The sequence below is a fragment of the Halichoerus grypus genome, chromosome 2 (genome assembly GCF_964656455.1).
Source record: "Halichoerus grypus chromosome 2, mHalGry1.hap1.1, whole genome shotgun sequence".
Taxonomy (NCBI): Eukaryota; Metazoa; Chordata; class Mammalia; order Carnivora; family Phocidae; genus Halichoerus; species Halichoerus grypus.
The window spans coordinates 177,361,972-177,380,699 of NC_135713.1; the positions used below are offsets into that span (position 1 = coordinate 177,361,972).

At 40.9% G+C, this 18,728-nt stretch overlaps 2 protein-coding genes across 2 annotated transcripts; both read right to left on the bottom strand.

The window, feature by feature from the left end:
- Positions 1–1,741: 1,741 nt before the first annotated feature.
- LOC118529343 (olfactory receptor 4D2-like) lies at positions 1,742–2,683 on the bottom strand. Its single transcript, XM_036082468.2, has one exon. The coding sequence runs from the start codon at positions 2,681–2,683 to the stop codon at positions 1,742–1,744; it is 942 nt and encodes a 313-aa protein (XP_035938361.1).
- A 7,887-nt stretch (positions 2,684–10,570) lies between these two features.
- On the bottom strand, positions 10,571–11,506 carry LOC118530036 (olfactory receptor 4D1-like). The gene has a single exon (XM_036083582.1). The coding sequence runs from the start codon at positions 11,504–11,506 to the stop codon at positions 10,571–10,573; it is 936 nt and encodes a 311-aa protein (XP_035939475.1).
- Between the last annotated feature and the right edge of the window lie 7,222 nt (positions 11,507–18,728).

Genomic DNA, 18,728 nt, shown 5'->3' on the forward strand with positions numbered 1-18,728 from the left:
CAATTGGAGACAAAGAGAGGAATATTGAAAATAGCACTGTTGGCAATAGCAAAAAAAAACCCCCCAACAAACATGGAAACAACCCAAAGAGCTTAAAAATATAATGTTGAGTAAAAAAAAAGCAAATCCCAGAATATTATGTAGAGTAGGATATTTTCATAATGTTCAAAATAAGCAAAACAAAACAATATGCTGATTATGTAAAAATGTGATAAAAGTGTTTTTATAAGCAATAGGATGGCAAATGCAAAATTCAAGAAAATGGTTTCATTGGGGAGGAGTGAGTGAATGTGAGGAAAAGGACCCTCTGGGTAGTAGGTATCAGTTACTGGTAACTTCTATTTCTTGAATTAAATTGTCTTTATAGGAGCTTTCATAATGCTATAATGTTTTATAACTTACATGTATTTTACACATAATCTTTTGTTTGTAACAATTACTACACTACACTGAAAATGTAAAAGGAAATATTCTGAACATTGATGACATTTTCAAATTTGAAGATAAAATAAAAGCATCAAAAAAGGCTGGAAGAAAATAGTTACATGGTTTACCCAATGTTATCTCACATGATTTTTTTATTTGATTCTTATAATAAATGTGGAGTTCGGAGGTCAGATATTAATTTAAGCAAGTTTATTGAAGAAGAAGTCATGAGGCCAAGTGAATCATCCCCAGGTCATCATCAGTTTGGTAAGTGATGGGTTTAAAGATTAACTTTTAAATCTTGTGCTGTTTCCAACAATCCAGACTCACACCAAAACAGAGTATTGGAAAAAGAGGTCAAAATACAGACAATAGATAGCTCTTATGGAGAAATGGTATCATCATAACGGGAAACTGTCCACCAAGAAGGCAGAAATGAGAGTGTGGCTTTCCAGAATGCTTCCATGAGACTACATCTTATTGTCATAAGAGCTCAAATCATCCATCACAAATGAAAATAAGAATATTTTCTTGCAGACATGCCCCTGAATTTATGCTCACCCTCTGTTCTCTGTTTCACTCTTGGGCATGTTGCATGGCCCTCTGGAGCTCAGCCCCCACCCCCTCCAGGCCTCCCTCACTACACTGAGGGATTGCCGCCAAACCCCTCCAAAACACTACGCATCTGATGAGAGAAGAAATGTCAGGAAGAAGAATGACAATAATCCTTGCCTAGGTTCTATGTAAGGTTTATAAAATATTCTTCTACATGTTTTGGAATCTTATAACAAATCTGTGAGATTATTGGGACAGATATTGCTCTATGCTAGTGTGGTGAGGAAGAATCCATACATTCAAGAGAGGCCAGGTAGCTGCTCCAGGTCACCAGTCTGGGAACAAATGGGTCAGGGGCTCTCAATTTAGGGCTAAGGCTTCAAGGCCTGTGCTTTCTCTAACACTCTGGACACCGACCAAAAGTGGCTGGGAAAACACCTAAACTAGAACTGCTCTCCCTGGGGAAATAGCCTCCTCATAAGAATAAACTATCCACCAAGAAGAGGAAAAGAAGGGTGTGGCTTTCTGGAGCCATGAGAACACTTCTCATTGTAGCAGGAGTTTTAGAACTTCAGCATAAACCTTAGCCACCAAAGAGGACTTTTTCCTTTTTCCTAAAAATCTGAGTCAGTTGCTTAGTTTCGAAACTCAGTCACTTCTATGATGACCTCCACAACATACCCACAAACTATGAAGTCAGCCAATACAGTAGCTTTCCCTCCATTCTACAAATGGAAAACAAAGCCAAGAAGTGACCTACTCATTGTTGCTCCCTTTTACAAACCAGCCGGTGCCTCCCTAGTCTCCTCACTGCTGCCTGCACCTCCTGGTTCCTCAGGGTGTAGATCATGGGGTTGAGCATGGGGGTCATGACCGTGTGGCTGATGGACACAGCCTTGTCCATGGAGAAGGGGGTGAAGGGCCGGGCATAGAGGTAAATGCTTGGAATGAAAACCATAGACACAACGAAGATGTGGGTGGTGCAGGTGGAAGCCACCTTCCTCCTCGCCTGCCCAGAGTGGGACCTCAGCATCACCAAGATGACTGAGTAGGAGGTCAGGAGGAGAAAGAACCAGATGACATCCAGCATTCCACTGTTGGAGATCATGAGGAACTCCAGGAGGGAGGTGTCAGTGCAGGCAAGTCTCAGCACTTGTGGGACGTCACAGTAGAAGTTATCCAGGATGTTGGGGCCACAGAAAGGCAATGGGAGCATCAGAACCAGTTGGGCAATGGAATGCACAAAACCTACCATCCAGGCTGTCACCACCAGCCCCATGCAGTGCTGAGTGTTCATGATGGTGACATAGTGGAGGGGCCGAGAGATGGCAACAAGGCGGTCATAGGCCATGACCGAGAGGAAGAAGACCATGGCGCCTCCCAGAAAGTGGAAGAAGAAGATCTGGGCCATACAGCCCTGGTAGGAGATGGTCTTTTTCTCAGAGAGGAAGTCCACCAGCATCTTTGGGGCAGTGACAGAGGAGAAACAGAGGTCTAAGACAGCCAGATTTCGGAGCAGGAAGTACATGGGTGTGTGGAGCCGGGTGTCTGAAGTCACCGTGACCATGATGAGGAGGTTTCCCACGACAGTGGTGGTGTAGACAAACAGGAACACCAGAAACAGGAAAAGCTGGAGCTCTCGAATCTCTGAGAACCCCAAAAAGACAAACTCTGATACCCACGTGAGGTTTTTTGGCTCCATGGCATCTTCTCCATACTCCTAAAGAAAAGGAATCATAGACACAAATGCATGAAGTCACTTTTAGTGCTCAGGCTTCAAACTGAGTTGTCCAGGTCCAGATGATGGATCCTCATGTGCAGATACATCACCCGGTGCTGATTATTAATGGGCTTGTCAGTGGACAGTATACAAACTGCTGCTATAATATACATTCATGAGATATCTTAAAGCCATCCAGAGCATATACAACCTGCCTTTCAGAGATTCCCCTGTGATCCAGTTTGGGGAGACAGTTGGGAGTCCAACACACCAGCAGTCAAATTCAGGGCTTCTAGTTACTTGAGATTTGACCTAAATGAAGCTACTTAATCTCTCTGAGTCTCAGTTTCCACATCTGTAAGATAGGAATAAACACATCTTTTTTACAGAATTGTCTAGGGCATGGAATAAAATAACACATCAAGTTCCTAGAAAGTGCCTGGAAATAAATCACTCTGGCAATCACTGCTTCTGGGTATTCTCCTCCTCTAAGACATCCTCCCTTCTTCCAGTCTCAAATAAACTTTTCTAGCAATCATTTTTCATGCAACATTTAACACAACCTCATGTTAATGGGCTTCTCCTGTGACTATGTTTTTCCTCCACAATTTAACTGAAAGCTCCCAGAGGCAGAGACAAGGATCTTTATTTGTGCCCCAAGTGCCCATCTTGGTGGACAGTCAATGCTCCAAAATCAGGTTGTGTTGATGCTGGGTGCGGGAGGAGCTGTGAGGTGCAGCCCCTTACCTGGTGAGGCCCAGAAACTTACAGAGTGTGTGCTGAGGCAAGAGAGAGGCCAGGGTGAGAGAGAGTCTCTAGTTTAAGAAATAGTTATGAGTATTTCATGGTGGAGACTCTGAGAGCTCTGCTGAAAGGAATAAGAAGTTTAGAGGATGTTACTGATACAAGGGGAGAAGAAGGAGGAAGATGTTGAAATAAGAGCATAGAAACGGATAAAGGAATCAAGGTGGGAGAGGAAGAGAGAGGGAGAGGGATGAAGAGAGCAGGTGAAGAAAGGGGAAATGGGAAGGTGGTGGGTGGAGGAGGAAACAGGGCAAAGCTGGAGAAGGAGGTGGAGGGGGGGAGGTGGAGGGGGATGGGTTAGGGGTGAGGGGGCCTCCCCGCTCCTCCTGCCCTGTCTCAGTCCCATCCTCTCTCATATGCCTACTGAAGTCCATCATGGATTAAGGCTCAGGTTCATCTCATCCTTTGCCTTCCGTTTACTTCCACTGCAGGCCGGTTCTATAAGACTGTCAATGAGACCTTCTAAGTTCATATCTGATCAAGTTTCTCTCTCATTATAATCTTCCGATGACTGTCTAGTGCCCCTGGCTTATAACTCAAATTCTTTGAAGCTGCCTAACATGCTTTGTGGATTATACAGAGTCGAAAATCATGCTTACCTATGTGCATGCAACTCCCTCTCAGCGTGTCACACAAGGCTATAAAATGTAGCCTTCACCTAGCTTTGCAATCAGTATCCCTGTGATCCTGGAACTGATTGCCATTCAAGAAATTCGTAACTTCTCACATGTGCCATATGCTCGGTTATTTCCTTGGTAACATTGGTAATGAGTTCTGTTTCCTGAAATGCCCTCTACTACCTTCTCACCCTACGAGGACTGGGATATCACCTGCTCTGTGACTCCTCCCCTTATCTCTCCCAAGCAGAATTAATCCCTTCTTTCTCTGGGTTCCAATAAGGTTTTATAAATAACTCCCTTAGAGCATTTTTCACTTTCTTTTCTTGTCCCTCTTAACAGTAACGTTATAGCGCCAGCACAAAGAACAGCAACGCTGACTTAGAAGTTGCTCCAAACGTGTTTGCTAACTTAATGTATTAGTGGGTAATTCTGTGATCTTGTTTTCTGCATCTAGGGGGCATTTTGTGATGCATTTCCTCATGCTCTGCTCTCAGCACCCTCCATTCCTGCTTGGTTGTTAAAAACTTGAGTTTTCACATGCAACCTGAGGCATCTGTTTTCAACATTATATTTCCCCTGAATTCCTTCCTGAGACTCTCCTCACACTTTAGACTTACTACCGTCCAGTCTATGTCTACTTGTTTAATCTCCCAGTGTTCCGTGTTTCTGGGTCCTTCCTACAGCTGATTTATCTACAGAGGAGAAAACCTTGGTGTCTCACCTTCCTCCAGCCCAGAATGGGAGAATGGCTTCAGGTCTCACATCATCTTGGAGAGCCCCTTCCTGCAGCGTCAGTTCCCTGGCCACTGCCCACACATCACCTATGACAGTGACCCTAGGGAAAGAAGGCATATCCTCAGGGACACACTATAGGACCGGGCTCAGCTCTAGAACAGAGCTGGGCCGATTCCCCGCTGATTCCCGCTGGAGGCAAGGGAACGATGGGAGTTGTTAAAAAGTTTCTAAAGGTCTCAAAACCACTTACTCTCTGAGAGGTCTTCCTTGGGGGCTAAAGTACCAAGGACATAGCTAACATAAAATGCTAGCATTTTATATGCATTCTAACACTAGGATTGTTACAAGAAACTCCTATAATTTCTCATTATGAGAAAGTAATCAAAACCAAAATTGACTGCCATTGTAAGCTTGGTGTGCTGTAAACCCTGATTTCTTAGACCTCTCCGATCTACATAACATTTCCAAGTTGGTCTAAATTCTCTCATTGCACATGTTTACACTTGGCCAAATTAAGTATCTCCCTCTGGCAGGTAAGAATATAATATGAAGATCTTCCACATACAAGAGATGTAGATTGAAAAACAAACCAACCACTAACTCTTGTTTAGAGCTTCAGTCCTCTTCAAAATTTAATCACTTGGAACCAATTGGCCTGGACTGATTCTGGGGAAGGGGACAGGACTGGTACATTTCATTGACTGTCATGTGGGTGATCTTGAGTTCTGATTCTGACTTAGCTTTCACTAAGAGAAAACTAGTATGTTTCAGTTAATATATTTCCCCTGTCAAGGCACATATGGGTCTGTAGAATGTCCACCAAACCTCATCTGTTCACTGCATCCACTAGCCAACATCATGAATTTCAAAGACCAGAATGGCAGGAATAGAGGAATCATGCTAAAGACCCAGACATGGAAAACTGAACTGAGAAAATGATTTCCTTATGTACTATATAGCTAAGAAAATAAATATTTGTCAGACTTAACTATTGATATCATTTCAAACTTAAATGGATGCAGGATACATCCAGAAGCAACTTCGTTTATATTCTCCTTGAGGGTGCCCAGCATCATGATAATCAATAATCCTCCTGTTATGATGGTTGGTTTTATATGTCAATTTGAGTAGTCTATAGTTCCCAGTTATTCAATCAAACACTAATGCAAGTGTTGCTATAAAGGTACTTCACAGATGGGATTGCTGTCTATAATCAGTTGATTTTAAGTAAAAGAGAATTTCTTTGATAATCTGGATGTGGCTGATTCAATGAGTTAAAGAGCCTTGAGGGCAGGACTGAGATTTCCTTGAAGAAGGTGATATTCTGGACTGTGGCTTCAGCTCATGCAGAGTCACCGCCTGCCCTTCCTGACCCCTGTCCTATGCATTTCTACTGGCCCGGGGGTCAGTCTCCCAATCATGTAAGCCAATTCCTCATAATAAATCTCTTAACAGACGTATGTTATCTATATCCAACTGGTCCTGTTGCTTTGGTGGAACTCGGACTGATACACCACCTTTTATGGATCCAATGTAAAGTAAACATCTTAGGCAAGGTTGATTGAGGTCTTTTCCTCCTCACACCTCAGTCATCCATGAACTTGATTATAAATCCAACTGGAATGGCAAGATCTACAGATTAATAAGGCTGAGACGTGAAGTATTCTTTGAGCCAGAATCAAACTATCACTGAGCATACCAGATAGAGAAGTTGAATCACTATGCTGTACACCTGAAAATAACGTACCCTGTGTGTCAGTTGAGTAGAGTTACACTCAAATAAAAAATTATTTTAATCTGCTAAAACTGAAATAATTTAGAGCCCTCCATCAACAACTTCTAAGAGAGCTGTTTTCACTAATCCTATATAAACAAAAGGACAAAAGATCATTACTTGACTAGACCTGATTGTTTAGATCCTCAAGAACCAGTTGACTAACTATCTTGGTTTAATTTGAAAGTACTGATGGAGAAGCACCTGGCTGGCTCAGTCGGTAGCGCACGTGACTCTTGATTTTGGGGTTGTAATTTCTAGCCACACACTGGGTGTAAAGATTACTTAGAAACAAAATCTTAAAAAGTGAAAAATAAAGGTGTTATGTGAAGATTTCAAATTATACTACAAAGCTCAAGTAACAAAACAATATGGTCCTGGCACAAAAATAGACACATACACCAATGGAATAGAATAGAAAACCTAAGGGCGCCTGGGTGGCTCAGTTGGTTAAGCAACTACCTTCGGCTCACGTCATGATCCTGGAGTCCCAGGATCGAGTCCCGCATCGGGCTCCCTGCTCAGCAGGGAGTCTGCTTCTCCCTCTGACCCTCCCCCCTCTCATGTGCTCTCTCTCTCTCATTCTCTCTCTCAAAATAAATAAATAAAATCTTTAAAAAAAAAAAGAATAGAAAACCTAGAAGTAAAACCACAATTATATAGTCAACTAATCTTTGACAAAGCAGGAAAAAATAGCCAATAAAAAGAAGTCTCTTCAACAAATGGTGTTGGGAAAACTGGACAACCCATGCAAAAAAATGAACTGTACCACGATCTCACTTCATACACAAAAATAAAATTAAAATGGATTAAAGACCTAAATGTGATATCTGAAACCATAAAATTCCTGGAAGAGAGCACAGGCAGTAACGTCTCTGACATCAGCCATAGCAAGATTTTTGTAGATATGTCTCCGGAGGCAAGGGAAATAAAAGCAAAAATAAACTATGGGACTATATCAAACTAAAAGGTTTCTGTAGAGTGAAGGAAACAATCAACAACCATAAAAGATGACCTACTGAATGGGAGAAGATATTTGCAAATGACATATCCAACAGAGGGTTAGTATCCAAAAGATATAAGGAACTTCTACAACTCAACAGCAGAAAAACAAATAATCCAATTTAAAAATGGGCAGAAGACATGAACACATATTTCTCCGAAGAAGACATCCAGATGGCCAACAAACACATGAAAAGACACTCTACATCACTCATCACCAGGGAAATGCAAATCAAAACCACAATGAGATATCACCTCATACCTTTCAGAAATAAAAAACACAAGAAACAATAAATGCTGGCGAGGATGTGGAGAAAAAGGATCCCTCATGCACTTTGGCGGGAATGCAAACTGGTGCAGCCACTGTGGAAAACAGTATGGTTGTTCCTCAAAAAATTAAAAATAGACCTAGTAATCACACTACTGGTTATTTACCCAAAGAAAATGAAAACAGTAATTTGAAAGGATATATGCACCCATATGTTTCTTGCAACATTATTTACAATAGCCAAATTATGGAAACAGCCCAAGTGTCCATTGACAGATGAATGGATAAAGAAGATTATATATATATATATATATATATATATATATATAAAATGGAATATTATTCAGCCATATAAAGGAATGAAATCTTGCCATTTGCAGTAACATGGATGGGTCTAGACAGTATGATGCTAAGTTATATAAATCAGTGAGAGAAAGACAAACATCATATCATTTCACTCGTATATGGAATTTAAGAAACAAAACAAATGAACAAAGGGGGGAAAAGAGACAAACCAGAAACAGACTCTTAACTATAGAGAACAAACTGATGGTGACCAGAGGAGAAGTGGGTGGGGGGATAGATGAAATAGGTGGAGATTAAGAGGACACCTACCTTGATGAGCACTGAGTAATAGATGGAATTGTTAAATCACTATATTGTACACCTGAAACTAATTTAACACTGTAAGTTAACTATACTGGAATTAAAATTTAAGAAAAAGTATTGATGAGAAGTCAAAAAATAATTGTAAATGGGAATGGGTGAGGAACTAACATTAACTGAATGCCAACTATATGCCAAGTCCTGTGCTGGAATTTTTCCATGTACCCCACTGACCCACACAACACTGTGAGCAATTATGGAAATTTTATAGCTAAAGAAATGGAGATTCAATGATGTCCAAAAGGAGCACAACCAGCAGGAGTTAGAGCCCGGATTGAGCGCCAAGGCTGCAAATCCTGTTAGAGTCTCACTATACAATTTAAGATAGCATCAGAATGTGGGGAATGTTTTTAATTTAGGCCATTTTATGAACAATTTCTTTAAAATTTTTTCTCTACTGTCTTTATGAAAGACATTGCACCAATCCATTAAGGCTTCATAAATTTTTTATTTATTTTTATTTTTTTATTTATTGAGATAGAGAGAGAGAAAGAGAGCATGAGCTTAGTGGGGAGGGACAGAGGGAGAGAGACAATCTTAAACAGGCTCCACTCAGTACGGAGCCGGACCGGGGGCTTGATCTTACCACACAGACATCATGACCTGAGCTGAAATCAGAGTCAGACACTCAATCAAGAGAAACCCAGATGCCCCATAGGGTTAATATATTTAGATATGAGTCACATTTACATCATAAACATAGATAAACACAAGTTATCTTTATCTTCAATAAGAGTTGTCTTAAATTCTCATGGATATTTAAATTTAAAAATTCTCATGGATATTTAAATAAAAAAATTCTCATGGATATAGCAGTATTCATCAAAAGGGCGTATTGCTCAACAAATTCAGTTCAAAATTGAGTATCTCATGTAGTGGAATGATCATGTGTAATATACACTGAGGAAATGTCTCCCATTTCTCTCCTTGAGATCCATGTTATAGATTATAATTAGCATTTCTATGCTTCCTACCATCCTTAGAATTGATATTCTGGATCACATAAAAGTAAAATTTTCATAAATTAAGAAAGGGACTCAACATAACTTTTTAAAAAATTGAACCAGTAAGTGACTTCTGGTCGTTTACAAATGGAATCAATAGATTGAACGGGCAAAAGAAAATTGACAACCATCAGTGAATGCAAAGACATAGTTGAATGAAGTTACAGAACTCCAAAGATAAAGAGTAAAAGCAGGGAGAGGAAAAGATTATGATTATTCCACAGTTAAGATGATATTGTTCACCAGTCATCACAGATATTCATCCACAGCTGAGGAACTCTCCAGGTTTTCCCTTGTGTTTGTGGAAAACCTTGAATTTCACATCCCACCCATAGCCTTGCCTGTAAACTTGGAGTCAGAGGAACCAAGTCCTGGCCAAGCTCTGCCACTCACTTGTTGTTCACCACTGAGCAAGTTACCTCTCCCTGAGTTCTCTCATTGTTAAAATGTTTATATAATAATAATATACCCACTGTCCATTTTATGAGGATGAGATAAAAGTGAGAAAGTGCTGGGGCCCTGGGTGGCTCAGTAATTTGAGGATCCAGCCCTTTGATTTCAGCTCATGTCATGATCTTGGGGTCCTGAGATCCCAGTAAGTGCTCAGCAGGGAGTCTGGCTTGAGATTCTCTCTCTCCATCTCCTCTGCCCCTTCCCCGGGTGCTCTCTTTCTCTCTCTCTCTCAAATCAATAAATAACTCTTTAAAAAATAAAAGTGAGAAAGGGCCTAACATAATACCAAACATAAGAGTAGGTACATAGAAATACTGATTTAATGTCAAATGTCACAATCTATAAAGACTTTCCTCTACTTTTCACATGGGAAAACAAAAGTTCAGATAGAAAAATTGTCATTTAAAGTCAAGATTATTTCTTTAATTAGGCTCCACACAGGGCTTGAACTCACTCCCTGAGATCAAGACCTGAGCTGATATCAAGAGTTGGACACCTAACCAACTGAGCCACCCAGGTGCCCCTAGTCAAGACATTTTAAGTTCACTCCCTGTTACATATCACAAGGTGCTTACGTAATCTCGTCATGGCTGCTTGCATCTCCTGATTCCTCAGCGTGTAGATCATGGGGCTGAGCATGGGGGTCATAACTGTGTAGCTGATGGATAAAACCTTATCCAAGGAAAAGGTGGTGAAAGGCCGGGAGTAGACAGAGATACAGGGAATGAAGATCATAGACACCACAATGATGTGAGTGGTGCAGGTGGAAGCTGCCTTCTTCCGTGCCTGCCCTGAGTGGGACCTCAGCATCACCAGGATGACCGTGTAAGATATCAGAAGAAGAAGGAACCAGATAAGGACCAACATTCCACTGTTGGAGATCATGAGGAACTCCAGGAGGGAGGTGTCAGTGCAGGCAAGTCTCAGCACTTGTGGGACATCACAGTAGAAATTATCCAGGACGTTGGGGCCACAAAAAGGCAATGGGAGCATCAGAGCCAGCTGGACAATGGAGTGAACAAATCCCCCTACCCAAGCAGCCACCACCAGCCCCACACACAACTGAGTGTTCATGATGGTGACATAGTGGAGGGGCCGGGAGATGGCTATGTAGCGGTCAAAGGCCATCACCGAGAGGAAGAAGACAGTCGCGCCACCAAGAAGATGAATACAGAAGATCTGGGCCATGCAGCCCTGGTAGGAGATGGTCTTCTTTTCAGAGAGGAAGTCCACCAGCATCTTTGGGGCAGTGACAGAGGAGAAACAGAGGTCTAAGACAGCCAGATTTCGGAGCAGGAAGTACATGGGTGTGTGGAGCCGGGTGTCTGAAGTCACTGTGACCATGATGAGGAGGTTTCCCATGACAGTGGTGGTGTAGACAAACAGGAACACCAGAAACAGGAAAAGCTGGAGCTCTCGAGTCTCTGAGAACCCCAAAAAGACAAACTCTGATACCCACGTGAGGTTTTTTGGCTCCATGGCATCTTCCCCATACTCCTAAAGAAAAGGAATCATAGACACAAATGCATGAAGTCACTTTTAGTGCTCAGGATTCAAACTGAGTTGTCCAGGTCCAGATGATGGATCCTCATGTGCAGATATATCACCCGGTGCTGATTATTAATGGGCTTGTCAGTGGACAGTATACAAACTGCTGCTATAATATACATTCATGAGATATCTTAAAGCCATCCAGAGCATATACAACCTGCCTTTCAAAGATTCCGTGTGATCCAGTTTGGGGAGACAGTTGGAGTCCAACACACCAGCAGTCAAATTCAGGGCTTCTAGTTATTTGAGATTTGACCTTAATTCAGCTACTTAATCTCTCTGAGTCTCAGTTTCCACATCTGTAAGATAGGAATAAACACATCTTTTTTATAGAATTGTCTAGGGCATGAAATAGATAACACATCAAGTTCCTAGAAAGTGCCTGGAAATAAATCACTCTGGCAATCACTGCTTCTGGGTATTCTCCTCCTCTAAGACATCCTCCCTTCTTCCAGTCTCAAATAAACTTTTCTAGCAATCATTTTTCATGCAACATTTAACACAACCTCATGTTAATGGGCTTCTCCTGTGACTATGTTTTTCCTCCACAATTTAACTGAAAGCTCCCAGAGGCAGAGACAAGGATCTTTATTTGTGCCCCAAGTGCCCATCTTGGTGGACAGTCAATGCTCCAAAATCAGGTTGTGTTGATGCTGGGTGCGGGAGGAGCTGTGAGGTGCAGCCCCTTACCTGGTGAGGCCCAGAAACTTACAGAGTGTGTGCTGAGGCAAGAGAGAGGCCAGGGTGAGAGAGAGTCTCTAGTTTAAGAAATAGTTACGAGTATTTCATGGTGGAGACTCTGAGAGCTCTGCTGAAAGGAACAAGAAGTTTAGAAGATGTTGCTGATACAAGAAGAAGGAGGAAGGTGTTGAAATAAGAGCATAGAAACGGATAAAGGAATCAAGGTGGGAGAGGAAGTAAAGGGAGAGGGAGGAAGAGAGCAGATGAAGGAAGGGGAAATGGGAAGGTGGTGGGGAAGGAAGGAACAAGGCAAAGCTGGGAAAGGAGAGGGAGAGATAGAGGGGAACAGGTTAGGGGTGGGGGTCTCCCCGCTCCTCCTGCCCTGTGTCAGTTCCATCCTCTCTCATGCGCCTACTGCAGTCCATCATGGATTAAAGTCAGGTTCATCTCATCCTTTGTCTTCTATTTGCTTCCACCATAGGCTGGTTCTATAAGACTGTCAGTGAGACCTTTTAAGCTCATATCTGGTTTCTCTCTCATTATAATCTTCCGATGACTGTCTAGTGCCCCTGGCTTATAACTTAAACTCTTTGAAGCTGCCTAACTTGCTTTGTGGATTTATACATAGTCGAAAATCATGCTTACCTATGTGCATGCAACTCCCTCTCAGCATGTCACACAAGGCTATAAAACGTAGCCTTCACCTAGCTTTGTAATCACTATCCCTGTCACCCTGGAACAGATTGCTATTCAAGAAATTCATATGAATTGAATGTCTACTATATGCCAAGACCTGTGTCACAGCTTCTCACATGTGCCATATGCTCGGTTATTTCCGTAGCCTTGGTAATGTGTTCTGTTTCCTGAAAGGCCCTCTACTACCTTCTCACCCTAAAAAACTGGGATATCACCTCTTCTCCCTATCTCTCCCAAGCAGAATTAATCCCGTCTTTCTCTGGGTTCCAATAAGAATTTATAAATAGCTCCATTAGAGCATTTATCACTTTCTTCTCTTGTCCCTCTTAACTAGACTGTAAATTCAGTAATGTTATAACGCCAACACCTAGAACAGCAACGCTGACTTAGAAGTTGCTCCAAACATGTTTGCTAAATTAACATATTAGTAGGTAATTCTGTGACCTTGTTTTCTACTCTAAGTGGGAATTTTGTGGTGCTTTTCCTCACACTCTGCTCTCAGCACCCTCCATTCCTGCTTGATTGTTAAAAGCCTGGGTTTTCACATGCAACCTGAGGCATCTGTTTTCGACATTATATTTTCCCTGAATTCCTTCCCGAGACTCTCCTCACACTTTAGACTTACTGCCGTCCAGTCTATGTCTACTTGTTTAATCTCCCCTCTTTCCAGTAAGTGTTTCTTGGTGTTTTTTGCAGCTGATTTATCTACAGAGGAGAAAACCTTGGTGTCTTACCTTCCTCCAGCCCAGAATGGGAGAATGGCTTCAGGTCTCACATCATCTTAGAGAGCCTTTTCCTGCAGTGTCAGTTCCCTGGCCACTGCCCACACATCACCTATGACAGCAGGGGTGACCCTAGGGAAAGAGGATATATCCTCAGGGACACACTATTGGACTGGGCTCAGCTCTAGAGACAGAGTTGAGCTGATTCCCCCCGCCTTCTGATTCCCACTGGAGGCAAGGGAACCAAGGGCGTTGTTAAAAAGTTTCTAAAAGGTCTCAAAAACACTTAACTCTCTGTGAGGTCTTCCTTGGGAGCCAAAGTACCAAGGACATTGAAAACTTTAGAGATTTGCAGGTTGTGGGATTCTCAAGCCACAATCTTAAAGGATAAAAGTCTCTTCCAAAGAAATAGACTCTGGGAGTTTTAGACAAACCCATTGGTTAGACCAGTGATTCTTACCCTTAAAAAAATGACCTGGAGAGCTTGTGAAGAGTGAGTAGTGTGTCCCCAGTCCCAGACTTTCTCATTCAATTGGTCAATAATAGGACCAAGAATTTGTATTTGGAACAAGTTCTCAGATAATGCTGATGCTCCTGTTTCTGGGTCACACATTCAGCACTCCTGTCTGTTCTCTCTTTCACTCTCTCTCTTTCTTTTTCTCTGTCTTTCTCTCTCTGAGAGTGTGCAGAATCATCAAGCTAACTGGTTTGATTACTTTCTCTCTATTCCTTCTCCTCCTTCTTCTCTTTCTCCCTTTCCTTCTTCTTTAAACTTAATTGATCTTTATTTAGAGAAAGTCATCAATGGGAAAACATCTGTATAACACAATCAATACTTTAAAAAATCTTGTCCTTTATTTTACCACCCAGACGCCCCAGTGTTGATTTACCACCCATATCCAGGTCTACTAACATTATCTATAAAATGCTAGCATTTTTTAGATGTGAATTATTACTGCTTCTAACACACAGATTGCTACAAGAAACTCCTATAATTTCTCATTATGAGAAAGTGATCAAAACCAAAATTGACTGCCATTGTAAGCTTGATGCGCTGTACAACCTGATTTCTTAGACCTCTCTGATCTACGCAGCATTTCCAGGTTGGTCTAAATTCTCTGATTGCACATGTTTATACTTGGCCAAATAAAGTTTCTGCCTCTGGCAGATAAGAATATAATGTGAAGATCTTCCACATACAGGAGATGTAGACTGAAAAACAAACCAACCACTAACTCTTATTTAGAGCTTCAGTCCTCTTCAAAATTTAATCACTTGGAACCAATTGGCCTGGATTGATTCTGGGGAAGGGGACAGGACTGGTACATTTCATTGACTGTCATGTGGGTAATTTTGAGTTCTGATTCTGACTTAGCTTTCACTAAGAGAAAACTAGTATGTTTCAGTTAATATATTTCCCCTGTCAAAACACATATGGGTCTGTAGAATGTCCACCAAACCTCATCTGTTCACTGCATCCACTAGCCAACATCATGAATTCCGAAGACCAGAATAGCAGGAATAGAGGAATCATGCTAAAGACCCAGACATGGAAAACTGAACTGAGAAAATGATTTCCCTATGTACCATATAGCTAAGAAAATAAATATTTGTCAGACTTAACTATTGTTACCACTTCAAACTTAAATGGATGCAGGATACATCCAGAAGCAACTTCGTTTATATTCTCCTTGAGGGTGCCCAAGCATCGCTGATAATCAATAATTCTCCTGTTATGATGGTTGGGTTTATATGTCAGTTTGACTATAGTTCCCAGTTATTCAATCAAACACTAATGTGGGTGTTGCTGTGAAGGTACTTCACAGATGGGATTGCTGTCTATAATCAGTTGATTTTAAGTAAAAGAGAATTTCTTGGATAATCTGGATGTGGCTGATTCAATGAGTTAAAGAGCCTTGAGGGCAGGACTTACCTGAAAGTAATGTACCCTGTGTGTCAGTTGAGTAGAGTTACACTCAAATAAAAAATTCTTTTAATCTGCTAAAACTGAAATAATTTACAGCCTTCCATCAACAACTTCTAAGAGAGCTGTTTTCACTAGTCCTATATAAACAAAAGGACAAAAGAGCATTACTTGACTAGACCTGATTGTTTAGACCCTAAAGAACCAGATGACTATCTTGGTTTAATTTAAAAGTATTGGTGGGAAGGTTTCAACTTATATTACAAAGCTTAAGTAATCAAAACAGTATGGTATTGGCACAAACACAGACACATACACCAATGGAACAGAATAGAAAACCCAGAAGTAAATTCACAATTATATGGTCAATTAATCCTTGACAAAGCAGGAAGAATAGCTAATGGGAAAAAGATGTCTCTTCAACAAATGGTTTTGGGAAAACTGGACAGCTATATGCAAAAGAATGAAACTAGACTAGATATGTGCAAATGACTTTCTTACTCCACACACAAAAACAAACTTGAAATGGATTAAAAACCTAGATGTAAGGCCTGAAACCATAAAAATCCTAGAAGAGAGCACAGGCAGTAATGTCTCTGACATCAGCCAAAGGAACATTTTTGTAGATATGTCTCCGGAGGCAAGGGAAATAAAAGCAAAAATAAACTGTTGAGACTACATCAAAATAAAAATCTTCACAGTGAAGGAAACAACAACACTAAAAGACAACCTACTGAATGGGAGAAGATATGTGCAAATGACATATCCAACAAAGGGTTAGTGTTCAAAAGATGTAAAGAACTTCTACAACTCGACAGCAGAAAAACAAATAATCCAATTTAAAAATGGGCAGAAGACATGAACACACGTTTCTCCAAAGAAGACATCCAGATGGCCAACAAACACATGAAAAGACACTCTACATCACTCATCATCAGGGAAATGCAAATTAAAACCACAATGAGACATCACCTTACACCTGCCAGAATGGCAAAAATAAAAAACACAAGAAAGAACAAGTGCTGATGAGGATGTGGAAAAAAGGAATCCTCATGCACTTTGGTGGGAATGCAAACTGGTACAGCCACTGTGGAAAACAGTATGGAGGTTTGCTAAAAAATTAAAAATAAAACTACTCTATGGGCCAGTAGTGCACTCCTCCATATTTACCCAAAGAATAGGAAAACACCTATTTGAAAGGATATATGCACCCGTGTGTTTACTGAGGCATTATTTACAATAGCCAAATTATGGAAACAGCCCAAGTGTCCATCAACAGATGACAGGATAAAGAAGATGTGGTATATGTGTGTGTGTGTGTGTGTTTGTGTGTATAATGGAATATTATTCAGCCGTATAAAGGAATGAAATCTTGCCATTTGCAGTAACATGGATGGGTCTAGACAGTATAATGCTAAATTATATAAATCAGTAAAAGAAAGACAAACATCATATCATTTCACTCGTATGTGGAATTTAAGAAACAAAACAAATGAACAAAGAGGGGACAAAAGAGACAAACCAAAAAACAGACTCTTAACTATAGAGAACAAACTGATGGTGACCAGAGGAGAGGTGGGTGGGGGGATAAGATGAAATAGGTGGAGGGGCGCCTGGCTCAGATGGTTAAGCGTCTGCCTTCGGCTAAGGTCATGATTCCAGGGTCCTGGGATCAAGCCCCACGTCGGGCTCCTGGCTTAGCGGGGAGCCTGCTTCTCCCTCTCCCTCTGCCGGCCCCCCTGCTCATGCTCGCTCTCTCTCTGTATCTCTGTGTCTCAAATGAATAAATAAAATCTTTAAAAAAAAAAAAAGATGAAATAGGTGGAGATTAAGAGGACACCTACCTTGATGAGCACTGAGTAATAGATGGAATTGTGAAATCACTATATTGTACACCTGAAACTAATTTAACACTGTAAGTTAACTATACTGGAATTAAAATTTAAGAAAAAGTATTGATGAGAAGTCAAAAAATAATTGTAAATGGGAATGGGTGAGGAACTAACATTAACTGAATGCTGACTATATGCCAAGTCCTGTGCTGGAATTTTTCCATGTACCCCACTGACCCACACAACACTGTGAGCAATTATGGAAATTTTGTAGCTAAAGAAATGGAGATTCAATGATGTCCAAAAGGAGCATAACCAGCAGGAGTTAGAGCCTGGATTGAGCGCCAAGGTTGCAAATACTGAGAGTCTCACTATACAATTTAAGATAGCATCAGAATGTGGGGAATGTTTTTAATTTAGGCCATTTTATGAACAATTTTTTTAAGATTTATTTATTTACTTTAGAGAGAGAGAGAGTGCATGAGTGGGGGGATGGGCAGAAGGGGTGAATCTTCAAGAAGACTCCCTGCTGAGCGTGGAGCCTGACCTGGGGCAAATCACAGGACCCATGAGGTCATGTCCCCAGCCAAAACCAAGGGTCGGTCACCCAACTGACTGAACCACCCATGCACCCTCTGAACAACTTCTTTTAAATTTTTTCTCTACTGTCTTTATAGTGAAAAACATTGCACCAACCCATTTAGGGTTAATAAATTTACATCTGAATCACATTTATATCATAAACATAGCATAGTTTCAGTAAGAGATGTCTTAAATTCTCAAGGATATAGCTGTGTTCATCTAAAGGAGGTATTCCTCAACAAATTCAGTTCAAAACTGAGTATCTCATGTTGTGAGCTCACGTGTAAGTACATTTGAGGAAATGTCTCCCATTTCTCTCCTTTAGGTCAATGTTATAGAGTATAATTAGCATCTATGCTTCCTACCATCCTTAGAATTGATATTCTGGATCACATAAAAGTAAAATTTTCATAAATTAAGAAAGGGACTCAACATAACTTTTTAAAAAAATTGAACCAGTAAGTGACTTCTGGTCATTTACAAATGGAATCAATAGATTGAACAGACAAAAGAAAACTGACAACAATCAGTTGACATAGTTGACACGAAGTTACAGAACTCCAAAGATAAAGGAAGAAGAGTAAAAGCAGGGAGAAGAAAAGATTGTGATTATTCCAGAGTTAAGATGAGATTGTTCACCAGTCATCACAGATATTCATCCACAGCTGAGGAACTCTCCAGGTTTTCCCTTGCGTTTGTGGGAAACCTTAAAT

Bases quoted from the DNA above. Each gene is read 5' to 3' on its own strand.
- LOC118529343 (XM_036082468.2), bottom strand. From the start codon at position 2,683: ATGGAGCCAAAAAACCTCACGTGGGTATCAGAGTTTGTCTTTTTGGGG.
- LOC118530036 (XM_036083582.1), bottom strand. From the start codon at position 11,506: ATGGAGCCAAAAAACCTCACGTGGGTATCAGAGTTTGTCTTTTTGGGG.